This window comes from Dromiciops gliroides, chromosome 1 (assembly GCF_019393635.1).
Source record: "Dromiciops gliroides isolate mDroGli1 chromosome 1, mDroGli1.pri, whole genome shotgun sequence".
In the NCBI taxonomy this organism is placed as follows: Eukaryota; Metazoa; Chordata; class Mammalia; order Microbiotheria; family Microbiotheriidae; genus Dromiciops; species Dromiciops gliroides.
The window spans coordinates 295,933,989-295,954,403 of NC_057861.1; the positions used below are offsets into that span (position 1 = coordinate 295,933,989).

General features: G+C 40.8%; 1 protein-coding gene and 1 pseudogene across 1 annotated transcript; one reads left to right on the forward strand and one right to left on the reverse strand.

The window, feature by feature from the left end:
* The first annotated feature begins 308 nt into the window (after positions 1 to 308).
* Positions 309 to 5,039, forward strand: FABP5 (fatty acid binding protein 5). The gene is made up of 4 exons (XM_043975482.1): positions 309 to 488; positions 3,369 to 3,541; positions 3,952 to 4,053; positions 4,767 to 5,039. The coding sequence occupies exons 1-4, from the start codon at positions 410 to 412 to the stop codon at positions 4,818 to 4,820; spliced, it is 408 nt and encodes a 135-aa protein (XP_043831417.1). The 5' UTR covers positions 309 to 409; the 3' UTR covers positions 4,821 to 5,039.
* Positions 5,040 to 19,185: 14,146 nt separating this feature from the next.
* LOC122736407 lies at positions 19,186 to 20,196 on the reverse strand (annotated as a pseudogene).
* Positions 20,197 to 20,415: the final 219 nt, after the last annotated feature.

Here is a 20,415-nt window from a genome sequence, read left to right on the forward strand (position 1 = left end):
CAGTGGAGCCTGGCGGTATGCACGTCTGCCTGGACGGAGGCAGCGTAAAGAAGGGTACGAGGTGTTTTGGGAGGGGCGGCTGCGTGTACTAGCTTGCAGTCAGAGCTTGCGGGAGTCCCCCCAGGCTCAGGGAGGCTCTTGGCAGGTGAAGCCCATTTACACCTCTTAGCCCACTAGGAAAGCCGAGGGGGGCGGGGAGGGGGAGAGGTAGGGGGTGGAGTTGGGGAATGGAAAGAGGTCGGGCTTCCTCTGCTCCCATTGGTCCAACCCACCGCCTCACATGGCCAGACCTCTATATATGGAAGGCACCCAAGCCGGGGCTGTCTGCACGCTGGTCCTCTACCTCTCAGCGGAATCCTCTGCTTTCTTCTCAGGGACTCTTCCCCTCTTCTTCTCGCCTGAATTCACCATGGCCTTTCCCAAGCAGCTGCTGGGCAAATGGCGCCTCGTGGAAAGTAAAGGATTTGACGAGTACATGAAAGAACTGGGTGAGGCATGCTCTCTTTATTCCGGGGAAAGCGCGCACGTGTCTGCACGCAGATGTGTGTCAGTCTGGCATCTCTGTCTGGCCTCCGCCCACGGGATCCGGAGGAGAGATGCTGACCCCGCGCCGGGCGCGCGCCTCTCCCCTTCTGGTGCCGCGTGGCGGGTCCGGCAGGGTCTGGGCCCTGGGAGGGAGCTGAGGCTACAAAATTAACAAGCGCTAGCTAGTATCACCACCACCACCTTCTCCTTTCCTTTCCCTCTGCGTTTGGGGTCACTTAGGGGCCGCCTGCTTCTCTTCATTTTCCCTTCGTATTCCCCATCACTCTCTTTTGCTCATGGATGGCCAAGTAGCCTTTGCTGAGTCCACGTTTCCTTCGGGAATCCTGCCCTGGCGGGCCTTGGGGAAGGAACCTAGCGTGCTCACACCCTTGGGAGACATGGAGGTACCCTTGCTGGTTTGGGGAAGCAGTGGCAGATCTTGCTTTCATTCATTCCTGGTCTTCTCTCCTTAAGGTTCCTGGAAGCCATGAGGGCCAGCACACCTGCCTTTGTAAGAGCATCCGGCCCAATGGGAGGGGAGGGAACTCACAGGGTGTAGCGCTAGTCCTCCCTCCTTTCTGGGGATAGGTTTTGTAGTGGAGGGGGCGGGGGTTAGAGAGGTGGGAGTAGTAGGCTGGCAATCCTACTTAACAGGCTTGGTGGACCCGAGTCTATTGGGCGTTCCTTTGTTTGATGTCCTAATCCGTAGGAATTGCAGTTGCTGCTCGGAATCTGCATTTGGAAAGTCCTTCTCCCAGCTCTCTTCAAAAATCATTCTCTGTCTGGAGAATGGCCAGTGCCTGCAATAGAGAGCACCTGCCCTCTTTCCTTTATCTTTGTAGCTGGAAAATTCCAAAGAACTGTATCTGCTGCACCTCTTACAGATCAACCACTTCAGCCCCCGTTTTGCAGCCAAGTAAACTGAGGTCTAGAGAGACACCTTGCCCAACTAAAGTTAGGTGTTGAGTGAGCCTGCATTAGAACTCCTATATCTTGACACTTGAGGCTGGATTCGTAATCAGAAAACCTGATTTTGAACCCTAGTTCTGCTGCTTATGAATATATAACCTTGGGCAAGTCTTCACTTTATTTCTTGGGTCAGTTTACTCATTTGTAAAATGATTTTAAGATCCTTTCCAGATCTACACCTATACTCCTTAGCCCTTTGATTTTCCTACCACACTGCTTGTGAAGGAAATGCAAGGCTCTTTTTTTTGGGGGGCTGTTTTAGTCACATGAGACTTTTATTTAGTACCTGCAATGGACAAAGCACCATATCAACTTATGAATAGGGACATAAAGAAGACTTGAGATGCGGTGTTTTATCTTAAGGACCTAACAAGCTAGTCTTCACTGTGAGATAAATATACAAATTATGTATGTGATGAACACTCCAGGAGCTACCAACATTACCCTGGGTGTTGAGAATACTTGCTCCTGGTCCCCCCTACCCCCCAAAACTCTCCCACAACAAACAACCCCAAAACCAAAAACCTTAACATTTCAAGTAATTCCTGCTTCCTTCCAGCAGTGTTTGTTTTCCCGGCCAGCCAGCTTCAGTTTCTTATGTCAATAATGTTGATTCCTTTAGTCATGATTATTAGGGTTCAGTGCTGGTTAAAGAAAATTGGAGCAATTGTGACAGACTGTCAAAACTCGTGACAGCTGTTTTTCCTCCATGCTAAGGGTAAAAGATATGAAAACTAGCTTAAACTTTCTTTTATTAAACTTCTTGGAATGGCTTAAAGGAGGCTATAGAATTTCTTGCTTATACTAATAGCCAAACAACAATAACAAGCCCAAAACAAAACCCAAACCCCAAACTCTTAATAGTTTCTTTTCTCCTGTAGGCAAGTATACTAGGCACATTTCAGTAAGCTCCCTTCCAGCCTAGAGACTTTCTGAAGAACAGAACTGATTATTGTGTTCTCTTCCTTTACTATCCCTCTCTGAGACAGGTGATGTATGCTTGAGTGGGGAGGAATTCTTTGAAATGCAGAGCTAGCCTCTCTGCGCAGTTGAGATTGCTGAGATTCAAAAACTTTATATTGTTACCTGAGAGTGTGAGTGAACCGGGAATGAATCAGTTCAAGGCAAAGGCTTGGAACACCAGACTGGAATTTAAAAATCCAGATCTTCCATTTAAGTAGCTATTAATTTTATCTTGGCCTGTTTACATCTATAAAATGAGTCACTTTCCAATACTAAAAATGATTCTGACAGCAGGACTTGGCTCCATCACTTATTGTATGTGTGACCATCAGAAAGTCACTTCCTCTTTTGGGCCTGAACTTTTTTCATCTGTAAAATGAGCATATCAAAGTAAATTACTTCTGAGGTTCTTTCTAGATCTCTGATGCTATGATCCTAAGTGCTCCCTCCCTTTTCTGTGTGTTGGGGGTTAGTGGTGGTGGCAGAGAAATAAAATGTTTGAAATTCCTCTGTTATTATTTCTAAAACCCCATTTGAAATCTCACCTTTGGAGAATGGAAGTATGATATGAATTACCAAAATATACTATTGGAACATCTTCAAATAACTTTCCTGTCTTGATCAATAATATTGATTAAGAAGAAAGAATGCTAGCTGAATCAGAGCAAATGGTATGGAGAAGCATGAATAAGCTTTTGAGGTTTCTAAGCTTGATAATTTCACTTAACTTCCACTAAGTACCATAACTGAGTTGGTTTTGAGTAAATCAACTTTAAAAAAAATTTTTTTCTCCTACACCTTGTGGACTGAACTAAACTCAATTGGACTTGATATTTTGAAAACAATAATAGAAACAAGTGACATTTCATCAGTCTTTATGTGACTTAACATTTTTAAATTTTCTTTGACAGGAGTGGGTATGGCCCTGAGGAAAATGGCTGGAATGGCAAAACCAGATGTTCTTATCTCTGAAAATGGGGATGTAATTACCATTAAAACTGAGAGCAGCATAAAAACTACACAGTTCTCTTTTAAACTTGGTGAGAAATTTGACGAAACCACAGCCGATGGCAGGAAAACTCAGGTTAGTAATGATGTTTTGTCTTTTGTTACAATTGAAGTAACTTAAACAAAAATAGTTTATTTGTTAAAATTTCTACTGTTTTAGTCAAGAACCAAATGAAAAGGACAGATATGTTTTCCTTATTCATCTTAAAGTAAAAAACTGGCAAACATAAACTCCAACAACTAAAATTCATTTACAAAACATAGTTTAGGGAGCTTGAAGGTTTAAATATTCTGATCTGATATTCTAAATTTGACTGTATAAAATATCTCTTAAAATATTAGAGTATAATCAAGCAAACAAAATTTCACAATGGAAGTAGCTGCAAATGTAGAAATAGTCTTCTTTCAAAGATCTCAATCAAGTAAACACTTATCTTAGGAAATGTTCACTTGGCAATACAATCTGGAAATTTTATTTTTCTTTAGACTGTTTGTACCCTTGAAAATGATATGTTGGTCCAGCACCAGGCATGGGATGGAAAGGAAAGCACAATAACAAGAAAAGTAGAAGATGGAAAGCTATTGGTGGTAAGTCAGGAGCCTCCCATGTCTCTTAGATTCCACTTGTATCTCTAGTCTATGTAAATTGGCCCATGCCGTTGAAAGTAAATAGAACCATGCCCAACAGCAGAAATACCAAAGCAGCCAATACAAATGACTTGTCCAAGATGAAAACACTAGCCTTGCTTTGAATCTGGGTGCACTGTCTCCAAATCCAACATTCTCTGTCCCACAGCTTATTGATCATAGACAAAGGTAGTCCACTAAGCACCAGCATTGTCTTTAGTGATGGCAGTAAGTTTATATTGAGTAATCTACACATTCCTGCTGGGGTTCTTTCTAGCCCCTTCCTTCATGAATATCCAACACTTTGCATATTGTTTTACTGTTTACAAAATGCTTTCCTTACAACGACCCTGTGAAATACTTATGTCATTAGCTATGAAACCTTTAGAAAAACTGTCCCTCCCTGGATCTCGGTTTCCTTGGTGGTAAAATGAAGCAGTTAAATAGATCTCTATGGTCCTAGCCACCCGTAATATCCTTTGGATCCAAAATGTCATGGGTTCCCTCTACCACCATGGACTTGCCCAGAGACCATTTTTACTGGATGGCTCTAGATCATTGATGCTATGAACAGTTTTCAAAGCATACAACATCCTGTTTTACACTTCCTCATACTCCTGAGCCAAGATGGCATTAACACCAATTTGTTCTAATCTCTACTCTTTTCCCCACAGGACTGTGTTATGAATGGTGTGGCTTGCCACAGGGTCTATGAGAAGGCTGAGTAAAGAAATTCCATCTTCATATGGGACAGGAATTAGCTGTTATGAATGAACCAGCTCAGTTCAATGAGCAAACTCTCCAACCAAACTCTCTTGCTTTTTTCTTTTTCTCTTCCTTACTGTGGTCTGTTATCTCAGTGACTGACTACTTGCAGTTTTATTTCCAAACTTTGATGTAATTAGGATTATTTTCGCTAGTAAATAAAGAATTTTGCTGTTACTAGACCTCCTTGTCTTTAATTTAAGGTGAGTTAGAACTGAATATTCACTTGAGTTAATTTTAAATAAGTTTTATACTCTGGATCAATCATAATTTGAAATTACAACCCAGTACTATATTTATGGAGATAGTTTTGCTGTAAACAGCAAAATTGTTGTCATTCTAATAGAAACCAGCATTTTTTTCCAAATTATTCTTTAGATCTCAATCTTAGAATTAAAGCTGACTGCTTAGTGAAAAGGTGACTATGATTGATAATAAATATTTAGCAGCCAGTATAAAGTTATAAGAGGCTGGGGAGGGTGGCTGGAGCACAATGGAATGGCTGGTTCAAGAGGCAAGGATCTTCCTTTCCTTTCTACACCTGGCAGGTTTAATATACAATGATATTCCATGACTCCCTGTTACACATTCTATTTCTTGTAAATAAGGTATAGCTTTCTAGAGTTGTATTCCAGACACCAAGTCCCATTCTTATAAATCTCAGTGACACATATGAGGTTAAATTTGATTTCTTGTGTAAGAACCTCTGATTCATGCTACTTATTACCAATATTTGTGCATTTTTGTATAGGTATCTGAGGCCATGGATTTTATTGATGGATCCTTTCTTGGATTTTGTCTTTTGTGAATTACTTGTCTTTTCTACTAGTATTCTTTCATTATTTTAGTTACTATTTTCTATAGTATCTTGCTTGTTTATCCATGAGCAGATTTTTCCCCGTATTCTATTCATTTTTTTTTTAGTGAGGCAATTGGGGTTAAGTGACTTGCCCAGGGTCACACAGCTAGTAAGTGTTAAGTGTGAGGCCGGATTTGAACTCGGGTACTCCTGACTCCAGGGCCGGTGCTCTTTCCACTGTGCTACCCTATTCTATTCATTTTAAAGTCCTTTTGGTTATATTGTAAGACTGCTGACAAATATATTTTTATCATTGTTTGTCAGGGCTACATTGCATTCCTGGCTAATAGTCCAGTGTAAACAGGTAAAAACTGGTTATACTAGTAAGTCTCATAAACCAAGAAGCTTGGGCATTCCTTAACCATCCCTCAACTTCTTGCTGGATTGGCAAAGGTAGAATTATATTCATTACCTTGCTGTCCCTTGTTCCTTAATTTTGACTATTCAATTTAGAAAATACCCTCATTGGTCCTGACTATATTCTTCCATGGAGGAGAGGGCAGTCTGCTTGTCTATATAGTTCAAGTCCAGAGGGACTCTGGGAGTGAGCTCAGAGTGAGAAAGTCATTGCAGGATTCCATACCTAAAAGCTACCCCACCATGTGCTACCCACAGAAGGGGACTAGGGGAAAAGGAGGCACACACTGAGACTACTTCTTGTTGCCATCTGTGGACAGTAATAGTTTTGTTAAATGCTATGCCTGTGTGGCATTGCTGTTCTTTACCCTAACTGTCCTGCATCACAAAATGTCAGAAGACCACAGTTAATCAGATACCCTTTTTTTTGTGTGTTTGGGGGGGGAGGGAAAGATTCCTCAGGAAGGGCAATGGTACAGAGATGGGATTCTTACCTGACAAGAGGAAGTTATAAAGGTATTGCGGGGGTCAAGAGTATTCTATGGACCTCCCAGAATTTCAAGCAATGCGTTGTTCAAGAATAAGAAATTAACCCCTTGGGGATGGAAGGTTTTTTTTTTCTCCATTAGGTGCAGTGTCCAAGTAGTCAGGAGTTTTAGATCATGAAGTCATTTAGTGGTTGAAGTTGTACGTTGTACCCAAGTTGTACCCAAGATTCAGAGCAATGGGTTGGGCAGACACAAGAAATGAAGCTTTAAGGGAGCTGAGAATTCTAACCCTTGGCTGCTCCTCATGGCTATAGCAACAGCTGTAGAAAGGCTGCCTGCCCAGGAAAGTGCAAATGGAGACAGAACTTGTATTGTTCCCATGTTGGACTCAAGTGATGAACCCCTTGATATCAGAACTATAGGTCTGGGAAGTTTCCCTTTTCCCCTCTTCTAAACTTCCTTCCTCCCCACTTCCCCTTGACCAAATGAAGGGGAGGAGAAAGGTAGTAAAGCTTTGCTAACAGATAAACGAGCCTGCTAAATTAAAGAGAAAAGGCTCTTTGAAGAATTAATACTTGTAGTGGGGAATCAGGAAGCAGACAACACCCCTCTCCCCTTGCCCACCCCCCATCCCTTGCTGAGTAGTCTAGAAATAGGCAGATGTAGCGGATGACTAGGCAGAGATAATGGGGCAAAACCAAAAAATCTGGGTGAGGGAGACGCCAAGGGGGAGGAGAGTCACTTTTAAAACATTACAGAGGAATCTTCAAGTCTTTCTGGGAAAGAAGGGATAGGTAAGAAGGGTTTGTGCTCTGCTTGACTGAAATCTCTAGCCCCCAGTCCTGTTGTCCCCATCTCCCTCTAAGGTAGGGGAAGAAATCACACTTCAGATATTTACTTTCTATTCTGATCTCACCCCCTCCAAATCAGGCAAACAGAAGTGAGTGAGAGGTGTGGTCCCCAGGCTGACTTCTCCCTGTGGGGGTGGGGCAGGGAAGAACCACGGGTCATATGGCCCTGTACTATCCAATAGCCACATAGGGAACCTAGACCTTTACTGAGTCTAGATAGACATTGGAGCTCAAGTGACTGTAGAACCAGAATGCCCATATGAAAGGGTCAAGAGAGTTTCCTTCAGCAATTTTAATCCCAGTCCCATGTTGTGGGGCATCCAAGTGATTGCCACAATTGCAGTGGTACCATGTTAGCCTATCAGATCAACTCTACTGGTAACCCTGATTGAGGAGTATCAGATTAATTGGAAAATCAAGCCCGACATAAACCCAGGAAGTAGGCACCCCTGTGTTCTGGCTTAGCAGCCAAACTGAAAAACCAATAGCAATATGTCATTCACAGATGAGTCCACTGAAGGGGGTCCTTCCCCAAGGTATACACATGGAATGGCATCAAGACTTGACAAATCCATTTAATTGCATGAGTGATCTATGCCCAACCAGCCATGGAAATTAAAACACAATGATATTCTCTTGGTGGATCTGGAAAACAATTTGGAATCATACACAAAAAGTTACTAAACAATGTATGCATGCCCTTTGACCGAGGTATACTAGCTCATCTTATATATATACAAGAGTTCAAAGAAGTAGGAAAAGGCCCTATATCTACAAAAATATTTATAGCACCTCTTTTTTTGTGACAATAAACTGTAAATTAAGTCCATTAATTGAGGTATGACTGAATGAGTTATGTATGGTATATGAATGTGATGGAATCCTACTGGGCTATAAGAAGTGAGGAAATAGATGATTTCAAAGAGATGAAAAGACTTATAGAAACTGACATAGAATGTGGTAAGAGGGAGAGAGGTTAAATGACTTGCCCAGGGTCACACAGCTAGTAAGTATCTGAAGCCACATTTGAATTTAGATCTTCCAGGACTCTAGGCCTGGTGCTCTATCCACTGAGCCAGTTAAGGTTCCTATATCTCTGCTTCATATACCTTTATTCCTTATTAGGCAATTTAGAAAATACCCTTATTTCTCTCACTAACCCCCCCCCCCCTTCATGCCTATGGATTAGTCACACAGCTCTTCCCTAAAACTCTATATAAGTTTGTACCCTGAGGGACTCTGGAACTTCATACCAGAGTGTGAAAGTCTTTGTGAGGTTCAATATCTAGAAGCTACCCCACTATATGCTGCCTTCAGCAGGGAGCTGGTAGTAAACAATGAACAAGTAAAATATTTGAAGTCTCCAGGGATTATTGTATCCTATCTCTGCGTCAGCTTTGTAATCTCCTTCTGAACTCATTATAGGATGGATTCCTTCTTATGGCCGGTCAGTTTTAAAAACAGACCCATCACGATAGCGCATATATTTGTCCTTTCCTCAATCCTCACCCAAACCACAGTTCTCATTCACCCTGAGGCTTGTGGGTTTCTATACAGGAATAAATACAATGTTATTAATATATAATGCTATTCTATGAGCCGTTTTGTTCAGTTTCACAATTGTATTATCAGCTACTTAACATAACTCATTTTTCTCCATAAGAATACCATGAAATACTGTATAAATTAAATGCCTTGCTAAAACCTAGGTCACCTATCTATAGCCTTTCTCAATCTATGTTTAGTAACTTTCAAAAATGAAAAAAAAAAAGACTAATCTGGTACCACTTGCCATGGCTTCCTATTCTAGACATTGAGCAAGTATCTAATGATGTGTACTAGAATTGTTTCAGTGTATTCCCTTCAAGCTCACCCTTGTAGATTGAGTCCCCAGTGGAATTACCACCTCCCTCCCCTCTCCCCTGCCCCCATTCAAGGTACTTAGTGGGTCCTAAAACTATAGGTCTTGAGCCCACACCACTGTTGTTTTCCTTTAATAGTCTGATAGAAGATACAGTTAACTCAAAGCAGAGGCATTTTCTGAAATGACATCATAAAAAATGTTAATAACAAATCATTCCTCCATAAATCTAAGGGGTATTCTCCAACAACTAGATAAAACACATCAGTGAAAAGAATGGAGTGGATACTCACATAGAATATACTATGTAGAAAGGTACACACTTACAAAATACACGTGGCCAAAGGAATTCACATTTTTGTCACTGAAGGGTCTCCAAATCCTTTCTCTACTTGTATAATCCTCATATTGCTCCCCTTGGTACAGTGTCTCTGCCAGCTGAGGTTGCTGAGCTTGAACCTCTCAAAAACTTAATTCCTGATAATTGATGTTGGTTTTCTTCTAAACGCTCACTGCTAACACTCCTCAGAGGTTTCTCCTGCCTTTCCTATCTCTTTAGAGAGTTTGTCTTACTTTTTTAAAAAAAAGGGTAACAGGGATGTGGTAAATCCTTAGTTAACCAATGGGCTCTCTTTCCTTTTCCCAATATTGTGGCATCTCTTCCATTTCCAATATTCTGACCATGGATCAATAATCACATCTGCCAGTTTTCAGTTCCCAGAGATGCAACTCATCTAGGCTGGTTATTTGACTTTATCATGGGTCTAAATCAGAGGTGTCAAACTCAGAGCCTGCAAAACTCCAGATTTAGGATTGGAACCCAATTAAAATGTAATTGGGAAATGTTTATAAAAAATAAAAATACAATGCAACATAGATAATATTAATTCGTCATTTTCGAAGTCAATATGTAGCTCTCAGAGATACTTTTTTATTTGAGTTTCACTCCACTGGTCCAAATGACCTTTTATTATGTTCTTACTAATCTCAGGTATCAATTCTCTATTAGTCATTTTTAGAGCAAACATTATTCTCCTTGATAAAGAAAACAGATGGGGGCAGCTAGGTGTCAGAGTAGATAAAACACCAGCCCTGGATTCTTGTTACATACCACTTACTAGAGTTTTGAGTGAGCACTCTCTTTGATGGAATGAATAGTCGATAGACTTTGGGCTATAATGTAAATCTTTTTTCCCCTCCAGGCTGTGCTTCTGAATCTGAGGATTTTGTTACCATGCCCTATTATTAAAGCTTTCTCCTCCCACAATATCTTTCTACCATGCTGGCCACCTCCCACTACTGAATTCCTTCCATTTTGAGGATAGGCTCAAGGCCCCACCATGCTTCATTTGTCTCCCATACATGCTTCTGACTCTAAGGACTTTGCCACCATGTCCCTGCACAAGTACCCCTCAGCTTCCCCTTTAATGTACAGTTTTCTCCCATTAGAATGTAAATTTCTCGAAGGCAAAAACTATCTTTCCTTCTTTCTTTTTTTTTTTTTTGGTGAGGCAATTGGGGTTAAGTGACTTGCCCAGGGTCACACAGCTAGTAAGTGTTAAGTGTCTGAGGTCGCATTTGAACTCAGGTCCTCCTGAATCCAGGGCCAGTACTTTATCCACTGTGCCACCTAGCTGCCCCTATCTTTCTTTTTTACTTGTATTTATATGCCTAAACAATGTGCCTGACACATAGTGAGTTTAGAAGATCCAACTTTTCAACTATTTATAATTGTTTTTTTCCCCATTTAATACTGACCATTTTCATTTCAGAGGCAAACATTTAACTTCATTTATTTAAAAGAAAAAGTGTTCTGTAAAAATAATTCTATAAGTAATAACACAGAGTATTTTTGAGAACTACAAACAAAATAGAATCACATGTATCAAGTTACTTGTAAGCATACTGTGTCTAATCTTAGTGGAGCCTAGTACCATGCTCTTGGTATACAGAACAATGATGGGCTGGAATGTGAGGAGTAGCAGCCCCTGGCATTCACCAACTTCCTAGAAATTTCCCGGTTGTGATCATTCTGTCTGGACCCATTTCTTCAGTGCATGATGTTCCCAAATATGTTCCTGATGTGTTAGGAAATCTATCTAACTTCTTGTCATGATCAAGCCAAATAAAACATTACAATTTTAGGCAATTTATTTTTGCAATCATCATTTTTCAAGCATGTATTATGAGCAATTCACTGTGCAAGGTGATGAGCTAGCCCATAGTACCTATCAGAAGCTAAAATCTAATGGGGACTATGAGATATTAGCAAATAAACACAATACAAATAAAAGTACAGAATACTGAGGAATTAGATGAGGAAAAGATCACTGGGCTTGGCAGGTGAATCAGAGAAGGTTTTATAAAGTGGATGTAACATCAGATCTTGGCCCTGACCAACAGGAAGTCAACATAAGTATATGGAGGAGAAACAAAGCTGAAGTAAAGCATGATTGTATCATAAGCAAGAGCTATAGGGAAATGCTATATCTATTATTCTTCAGGTATAATTATTTTGCAATCCTTCCCCCTCGCCACCCCCAAAAAAGAAATAAAAGGAAGTCAAGTTAGACTGCTATGATATATTCTTATTTTTATTTATAAAATTGTTTTTTCCAGGGCAATGAGGGTTAAGTAACTTGCCCAGGGTCACACAGCTAGTAAGTGTCAAGTGTCTGAGGCTGGATTTGAACTCAGGTCCTCCTGAATTCAGGGCCGGTACCTTATCCACTGTGCCACCTAGCTGTCCCCTGCTATGATCTATTCTTGAGGAAGTTGTGCTGGCTCTGTGAGACCACTGCTCCCCTTTCTAGAGATTCACTAACCTTCCCTTTCATAGTACTTTCTATGAAAAATTGCCAGGGATCAAAGTCAAGCTTATTGGCCTATTGTTTTCAGATCCTATTTTTTTTTCCTTTTTAGACAATAGGTGTATTTGCCTCTTTCCTGCACTTTAGGAAAATTTAGTTGTATATAGAATGGATTAGACAGGGGTAGGGGCAAGGAAAATAATTAGGAGGCCATTGTGGTGACATAAGTGAGGTGATGAGAGCCTAAAATAAGGTCGTGAAAGAATAAAAAAAGGGGAGGATATAAGCGATTTTGTTGAGTTAGACATGATGAGAATTAGAAACTGACTTAATATGGGGTGAGGGAAACAGAGGAGTCAAATATAATGCCTTGATTTAAACACGGATGACTAGAAGGATGGTGGTATCCTTGACAGAAATAAGGAAGTTTGGAAAAGGTGTGGATGAGGAGGAAAAGATAACGATTTCTCTTTTAGAAATGTTGATGTGGAGATGTCTATGGGACATCTGGTACCTCGCTTAGGGACATGGAATGGAAGTCCAGGAAGTCAGAAGCACAACTCTGAAGGGAATGAAGCTATCCAGGCTGGGTTTCTACAAAAATGGAGGCCCCAGGGGCAGCTAGGTGGCGCAGTGGATAAGGTACCAGCCTTGGAGTCAGGAGTACCTGAGTTCAAATCCGACCTCAGACACGTAACACTTACTAGCTGTGTGACCCTGGGCAAGTCACTTAACCCCAATTGCCTCACCAAAAAATAAAAAAAATTTTAAAAAATGGAGTCCCCAGGAGGAAGTCATCAATGGGAGAAAGGAACTTTCACAAGAGGAGTGTTTCAGGGTGAGATGGCTTCAGGGTGTAATGGATGTTTCAGGCTGAAATTGCAAATGAGGCATTATGTTGAAGAAGGGGGTCTAGGACAGAACCTTGGGGAACACCCACAGTTAGGGTGCATGACATGGATGATGAACTAGCAATGGGGTTTGAGAAGTAGATGGGCAGGTGAGAGCCAGGAGAGAGCCTGTCACAAAAACATGGAGAGGAGATTGATGTTTTTCTGTCCATGTCAGGTGCTGGATCAAAAGAGTATTCTGCTCTCCTTCCCCTTCCACCCCACCCAAGTATAGGGAGCATTTATTGAAGCTTTCAGAGGCACTAACACTGGCACATGCTGCTTACATAATTCTGTTTAGCCTAGCTCCATGCCCTCAAGGCATTTACAGTCTAAGAGACAAATTAAACAAATGATGATCTCATATAAATAAATAAACCCACTGAATAGAATACATACATAAAAATTCTATCTTAGCTCCTGTTAAGATAATTTTATGCTGAGAGTCCTCTTGGCATAGTGGCTGGAGAACTAGCCTCAGTGTTGGAAAGTCAGGGTTCTAATCCAGTCTTTGACACACATTGGCTGTGTGACCTTGTAAGTTATTTAACCTCTTGGTGTGTTCCAGGCAACTCTCTTATAAGACTCTAGGTTGTAAAACAATTTCTATCAGCTTTGGCAGGCAGAGTTGCTTCCTGGGTAATGCCTTATACTGATGAAATCCCCATTTTGGACAGAAATACATGATATGAATTAGCACAGTCTCATCAGGCCAGCATTGAAGTTTATATTAATCTCATAAAGTCAGATTGTAAGTAATGTAATAAAAAATTGAAAATGCTAGTAGTTTCATGGTAATGTTACTACTGTACACTTGTCAGTTATTCTCTTTATGTTCAAAAAGATTTCAGGGGCAGCTAGGTGGTGCAATGGATAAAGCACTGGGTCTAGATTCAGGAGGACCTGAGTTCAAATCCAGCCTCAGACACTTGACACTTACTAGCTGTGTGACCCTGGGCAAGTCACTTACTTTGAGTATCTGCTAAATCCCATTATTTCATCACACCCTTCATTGCCCCCCCCCCACAAAAAATTTCTATGACCCTCTTTATGGTAAGAAGGACTTAGGAATTTTTAGTGACTTTGAAGACCCTTTCCTTTGCACAACTAGCTTGTTTCATTGGGAAAGAAACATAGCCACATTGTATCCATGGATTTTTCTTTGATTGTTAGGAACCCCACATGGTAAGCTACTAGTAGAAAATTTATGCCAAGTGATTTCTGAATTATGGGCATAGACTTTATGGCCTTAGAAGTTTATACTCCAAACTTTTGCTTCTAAATTACAAAACAAAAACAAAAACAAAAACAAAAAAGAAAACAAAATCCAGTCCCCTCCTCAGAAAAAAAAAATGAAAAGAAAATCAGAAAAGAAAAAAACAAAAATCAGTATTTAAGTGCAAATATCCTTCCAGACACAGAGTTTACCTTAATATTTCGAAGAAGTTTTTGCTGTTTCTTTGTTATTGTAAATACACAAGCCTACACCTACCTATATATACATAATAATTTAAACCAGAATGAATAAAGCTCTCAAGTAGGATGAATTATAATTTTTTAAAAAAGTGATTCTCCAAAAAAACAGTGATCTTATTCAGGCATATTTTGACCTAGCAAAATGAGTCCCATATTCAAATTTTTTGTTTTCTGTTGGATTCCTATACTTGAATGGTTTTCCATTACTTAAAATTAAATATGGAAAAGAGAATATTCTTTCTTCCTTAATTTAACCAGCTTCCCTACTACTATCAATGTGACTTCTATCCTTCCTATTTATTCCCTAGACTTGGCTCTTTAGAGTCATGGAATCTGGGAAACCTTAGACTGGAAAGGATCCTATAAGGTTATCCAGTCTACTACATTTTCCCCTGCACTTATTCATGCTTCTGTATAGGAAAGATGATAAATATATTTTTAAATAGGAAGGATCTTAGAAGGCGATTTAGTCCAACCTCCTTATTTTCTGCATTAGGAAAGTGTGTGCAAGAGAGGCTGTGATTTGTTCAAGGTCACACAGATAGTGGCAGAGCCAAGTTTCTGATTCCTAAGCTAGTTTTATAGGAAAGATCTGAAGATAAAACATTTTCTTACTCATCTTCTTCTAGTGAGTTGCTGTGAGCCTAGTATTTAAGAATCCTCATTGTTTAGAAGTTATTTCATTCAATTTTTGATCCAAACAACAGATCATTATTGAATCTTTTGTACTTGATTCAAATATAGAAATTTATATCCAGGGTAACCCATGGCCAAGGACAAATTTCCACATGGGCAATGGAGTTGGAAATTTGTGTGGACTTTCTGAGATGCTGAAAGATTATATGTTGGAGGCTGGAATTCTTAACTTCAAAGGCCTGTGACTTCTCTGGATATATACATCCCTACAAGTAGGAATGGAAAGGCTAAAAAAATGTAAGTGTCTTGGGGCACTTTTTCAGAATGTCTAACTCTAGACAATGGGCTAGAATATGCCTTTGAAGGATGGGGCATGGAGAGTGGCCACCTTGAGTGGGAGAAAAGGCAGGCCCTGAGTCAAGGCAGAAAACCAAAGGGAATGGTAATATAGGAAAGCAATTTTTCTAGAGCCATCCTTGTTTACATTTTTCTGCTTTCTGCTTCATTTGATATTGGTCATTAGATGATCCCTGGAAAGATTAGTGTTTGTTATATATTTTTAAAAAATTTGTGTGATTTTGATTTTTCCATGGAAAAAATCTTGTTTAGAGAGCTTTAAAGGTGACATGTTGTTCTCTTAAGTTAAAATGGGGGTTCTTAAACCTAAAGTCCATGAATTTTTAAAAATCTTGATAACTCTATTTCAATATAATTGGTTTCCTATGTAATCCCATATATTTTATTTTATACATTTACAATCATGATTTTGAGAAGGGTTCTAGCTTTTACCAGACTGCCAAAGGGGTCCATAAAAAACAAAACAAAACAGGTTAAGAAACCCTGTTGAAGGGGGCAGCTAGTGGCACAGTGGGTAAAGCGGTGGCCCTGGATTCAGGAGCACCTGAGTTCAAATCTGGCCTCAGACACTTGACACTTACTAGCTGTGTGACCCTGGGCAAGTCACTTAACCCTCATTGCCCTGCAAAACAAAAAAAAAAAACCCAAAAATGCATTTCTTGGGAGACCCAGCAATCACTTTGTCAGTCCTTTCTCTCCTCCCCTCCCCCCACTCCCCCATTACAGAAAAGTCCAGTTCTCCTTGAGAAACTTCATCAAATCTCATCTGGGACAAACCCAAGGGGAGAAAGGAATGGAGATAGATACTTTTGTCTAGATCTGTGAAGGACCAATGGGATTAAACCACACTTACCTAATGGACAATGAAGTTAAACAACTTCATTGAGGGTCTTTAGCATTCTTTTCCCTGATGTCATCTCTAGAGTTCATTTAATGTAGACCACCTTCAAGTCATGTCAACCAATGGAATTGAATGATGCTAACCAATTAGCTTCAATCAATGAATAATGACCCACCGCTATCAAAAGAGGATAAAAAAGTCCTTGGAAGATACCACAAAAGGTCTTCTGGGTATTCTGAGGCTTCTAGAGCATCTTCTGAGCTTCTCCCTTGGTTTTCTGAGACCACATGGTCTCTGTCTGTCTCGTTGTTTCTCTTGGTTCTCTTGAAACCACATGCTGTCTTTCTGAGAGACAGCACGGGGCTTTGGGGGCTTTTCTCTTGCTTGAGCTAATTTGCATGCTAATCCTTTCTCCCTGCTTTCTCTACCACATGGCCTGAGACTATGAGAAGTGAGGGAGACACATGGTCAATCCTTTACTGGTGTAATATTGATGAATTAATAATATGCTTACCCCAAACTGGTATCAATAGCAAATTAATTATTTCAAAAACCACAATGTCCCAGCTTGTCCTTCAATGTATATGTTTTGGACAGACACTACAAATGGATAATGATCTGGGTCACATATTTAATAAGAGGAAAAGAATAGGACTAGATTGACTTTTGGAAAATTATGAGGGGGCAGAGTTAAGATGTTGGTAGTGGCAGCAGTGGCAGCAGTGGCAGGGAACAGCCCAGGATCCATGGACTGTCAGGGGAGCTAAAAACCTGAACAAAAAGAGACCCTGTTGGACCCATGTACTAGCATTGGACATAAGGTCAGGTGCCATTTGGCAGCTGTCCCCCATTACTCAGTTCTGGGTCATAATTACAGGGGGTAAAAGAGAAGTCATGATTGTAAGCAGGAGCCCTGTGTGTGTAAAGACCAGGCTGTCAATTAGGAGCGTGCTGAAAAGTTCTCTCCCTGGATCTCACTACTTTGAAAGTACTAAAAATTGTAGGTTCCTAGACTGAGATATGAAAGCTACAGAATCACATAAAAGACAGAAAGAAACTCAGGTCAGTCATTTCCCCCACAGAGGTGAGTAGAACTCAACTCTAACATAAAATCCCAAAGTCAAAAAGTATGTTGGAAAAATGAGCAAGCAATGAAAGAAGAACTTATCATAAAATGCTACTATGGTAACAGGGAAGTTCAAGACAGAAACTCAGAAGAAGACAATGATTTGAAAACGTCTACAAGATATTTGGAAGAAAAATGAAAATTGGATGGAAGTGGAATAGTAATTCCTATAAGAGCTAAAGAAAGAGATTAAAAAGATTTAAAAAAATCAAATAAGTGTGAGGTAGAGCCAAGATGGTGGAGAAAAGGCAGGGATTTGCATGAGCTCTCCCCCAACCCCTTCTGTATACCTTTAAATAATGCCCCAAAACAAATTCTAGAGGGGCAGAATGTATAAGAGGATAGAGTGAAAACAATTTCCCAGCCCAAGACAACTTAGAAGTTTTTCACAAAAAGGTCTGTTGCATCAGGCTGAGAGTGGAGCCCAGCCCAGTGCAGGCCATGCCAACATGGACTTGGCACCAGCCAACCAGGAGCAGGCTTTGGGGGTGACTATCAGTGGCAGCAGTGGTGGTTTTTAGACCTCTCATCCCACAGATAGTAAGGGAGTTGGACAACCGGACAAATGGAGATTATAGGAGTCCCTTTGCTGGCACCAAGGGCAGGACTTTGTTGCATTACCCATACTTGGATCTGAGTCACAGCATTGCATCTCAGACCTAGGGTGAGGAGAAGCACCAACATAAAAGAGCTTGTGGACATAGGGGAGTGGGAACTCTGGTCACAGTTCCAGAGTGGAAAACAGTGCTTATGGTTACCCATAGACCACTGCACAGTAAAAAAAAAAAATAGTAGACATGCATCTTCCTGGATCATACCAACTTGGAAGAACAGAAAATTTATAGGTCCCCAGATTTACCTCTGAAAACAGCTGCACAAAATACCTGGAGATTGGGATAGTGCCCCCTCACCTGTGTCTGGAAGCAGAGCTTCACTTTAGCATAGAGTTAAAAGTCAAGAAATAAGCTGAAAAATGAGCAAACAGCAGGAAAAAGATCCTGACTCTAGAAAGTTATTATGGAGACAGGAAGTTCAAAATGCAAACTCAGGAGAAGACAACAAAGACAAAACTCCTACATCCAAAACTCCAAAGAAAAATATGAACTGGCCCCATATCATGAAAGAGCTCAGAAAGAATGTTTTTTTGTTGTTGTTGGTTTTTTTGCAGGGCAATGAGGGTTAAGTGACTTAACCAAGGTCACACAGCTAGTAAGTATCAGTGTCTGAGACTGGATTTGAACTCAGATCCTCCTGAATCCAGGGCCAGTGCTTTATCCACTGTGCCACCTAGCCTGCCCAACCCTCCAGAAGGATTTTAAAAACCAAGTAAGAGAGGTGTAGAAGAAAAAATGAAAGTAATGCAAGAAAATCATGAAAAAAGAATCAAGCTTGGTAAAGGAGGCACACACACAAAAAATACTGAAGAAAACAACACCTTAAAAAACAACAACAGAATAAAGCCAAATGGTAAAAGAGGCACAGAAATCCAATGTATTAGAACGACCTTGAAAAGCAGAATAGACCAAATGGAAAAATATATACAAAAAAAAATATTGAAGAAAATATATATATTTTTTGCATTGAATATGGTGACTTTATTGATGGTATGTACACAATAGAGGACTCTAGCTTCTCCCCACTACTACAGGGGTGCTTTGGGACAACGATGTGAATGGGGCATGGGATCCCTAGTACAGGAACATAGGTTAGAGATGTGGGCTCCCCAGTGGTGGAACTCTTCTTTTGGCTGGGGATGAAGACCCATGGCTTTCCAATTTACTCCTTGGAGGCCACATAGACCATGAGGTCTACTACACGGTTGCTGTAACCATACATGAGTATGAGTATCATACCAGGAAATGAGCTTCACAAAATTGTCGTTGAGGGCAATGCCAGAGCTAGCATCAAAGGTAGAAGAGTGGGTGTTGCTGTTAAAGTCACTGGATACAACCTGGTCCTCTGTGTAGCCCAAGATGCCCTTCAAAGGTCCCTCTGAAGCTTGCTTCACCACTTCCTTGATATCATCATATTTGGCAGCTTTCTCCAGATAGCAGGTCAGATCCACAACAGACACATTGGGAGTAGGAACATGGAAGGCCATGCCTATGAGCTTTCCCATTCAGTTCAGGGGATGACCTTGCCTACAGCCCTTAGCAGCACCAGAGGAAGCAGGGATGATGTTCTGGGCAGCACCATGCCCATCACACCACAGCTTGCCAGAGGGGCCATCTACTGTTTTCTGGTAGCAGTAATGGCATGGACTGTAGTCATGAGTCCTACCACGATACCAAAGTTGTCATGAATGACCTTGGGCCAAGAGGGCCAAGCAGTTGGTAGTGCAGGAGGCATTACTCACAATCTTAAGGGAATTGTCATATTTTTCATGGTTCACTCCATCACGAACATTGGGGCAATCAGCAGAAGGGCAGAAATAATGACCTGCTTGACTCCACCCTTCAAGTGAGCCCCAGCCTTTTCCATGGTTGTAAAGACACCAGTGGACTCTACAACATAATCAGGTCCAGCATCTCCCCACTTAATATTGGTGGGGTCCCGCTCCTGGAAGATGGTAATGGCTTTTTCCATTGATCACCAGCTTTCCATTTTCAGCCTTGAAGGTGCCCTTGAACTTGCCATGGGTGGAATCATATTGAAACATATAACCATGTAGTTGAGGTCAATGAAGGGGTCATTGATGGCCACAATGTCTACTCCATTGGAGTTGAATGCAGCCCTGGTCACCAGGCGTCCAATACGGCCAAATCTGTTGACTCCGACCTTCACCATCTTGTTTCAGGGATGTGACTAAAGCAGCAGATCCTGGAACCAAGCTTTGGAGAGGAGCTAAGAGCTGAAGAAAATATTCCTAAAAAAGCAGAATTGGAAAATGGAAAAAGCGTACAAAAAATCAACTAAAGAAAGGAACTCTTTAAAAGTAAAATTGGCCAAATGGAAAGGAGTTACAAAAGCTCACTGAGGAAAATAATGCCTTAAAAATTAGAATGG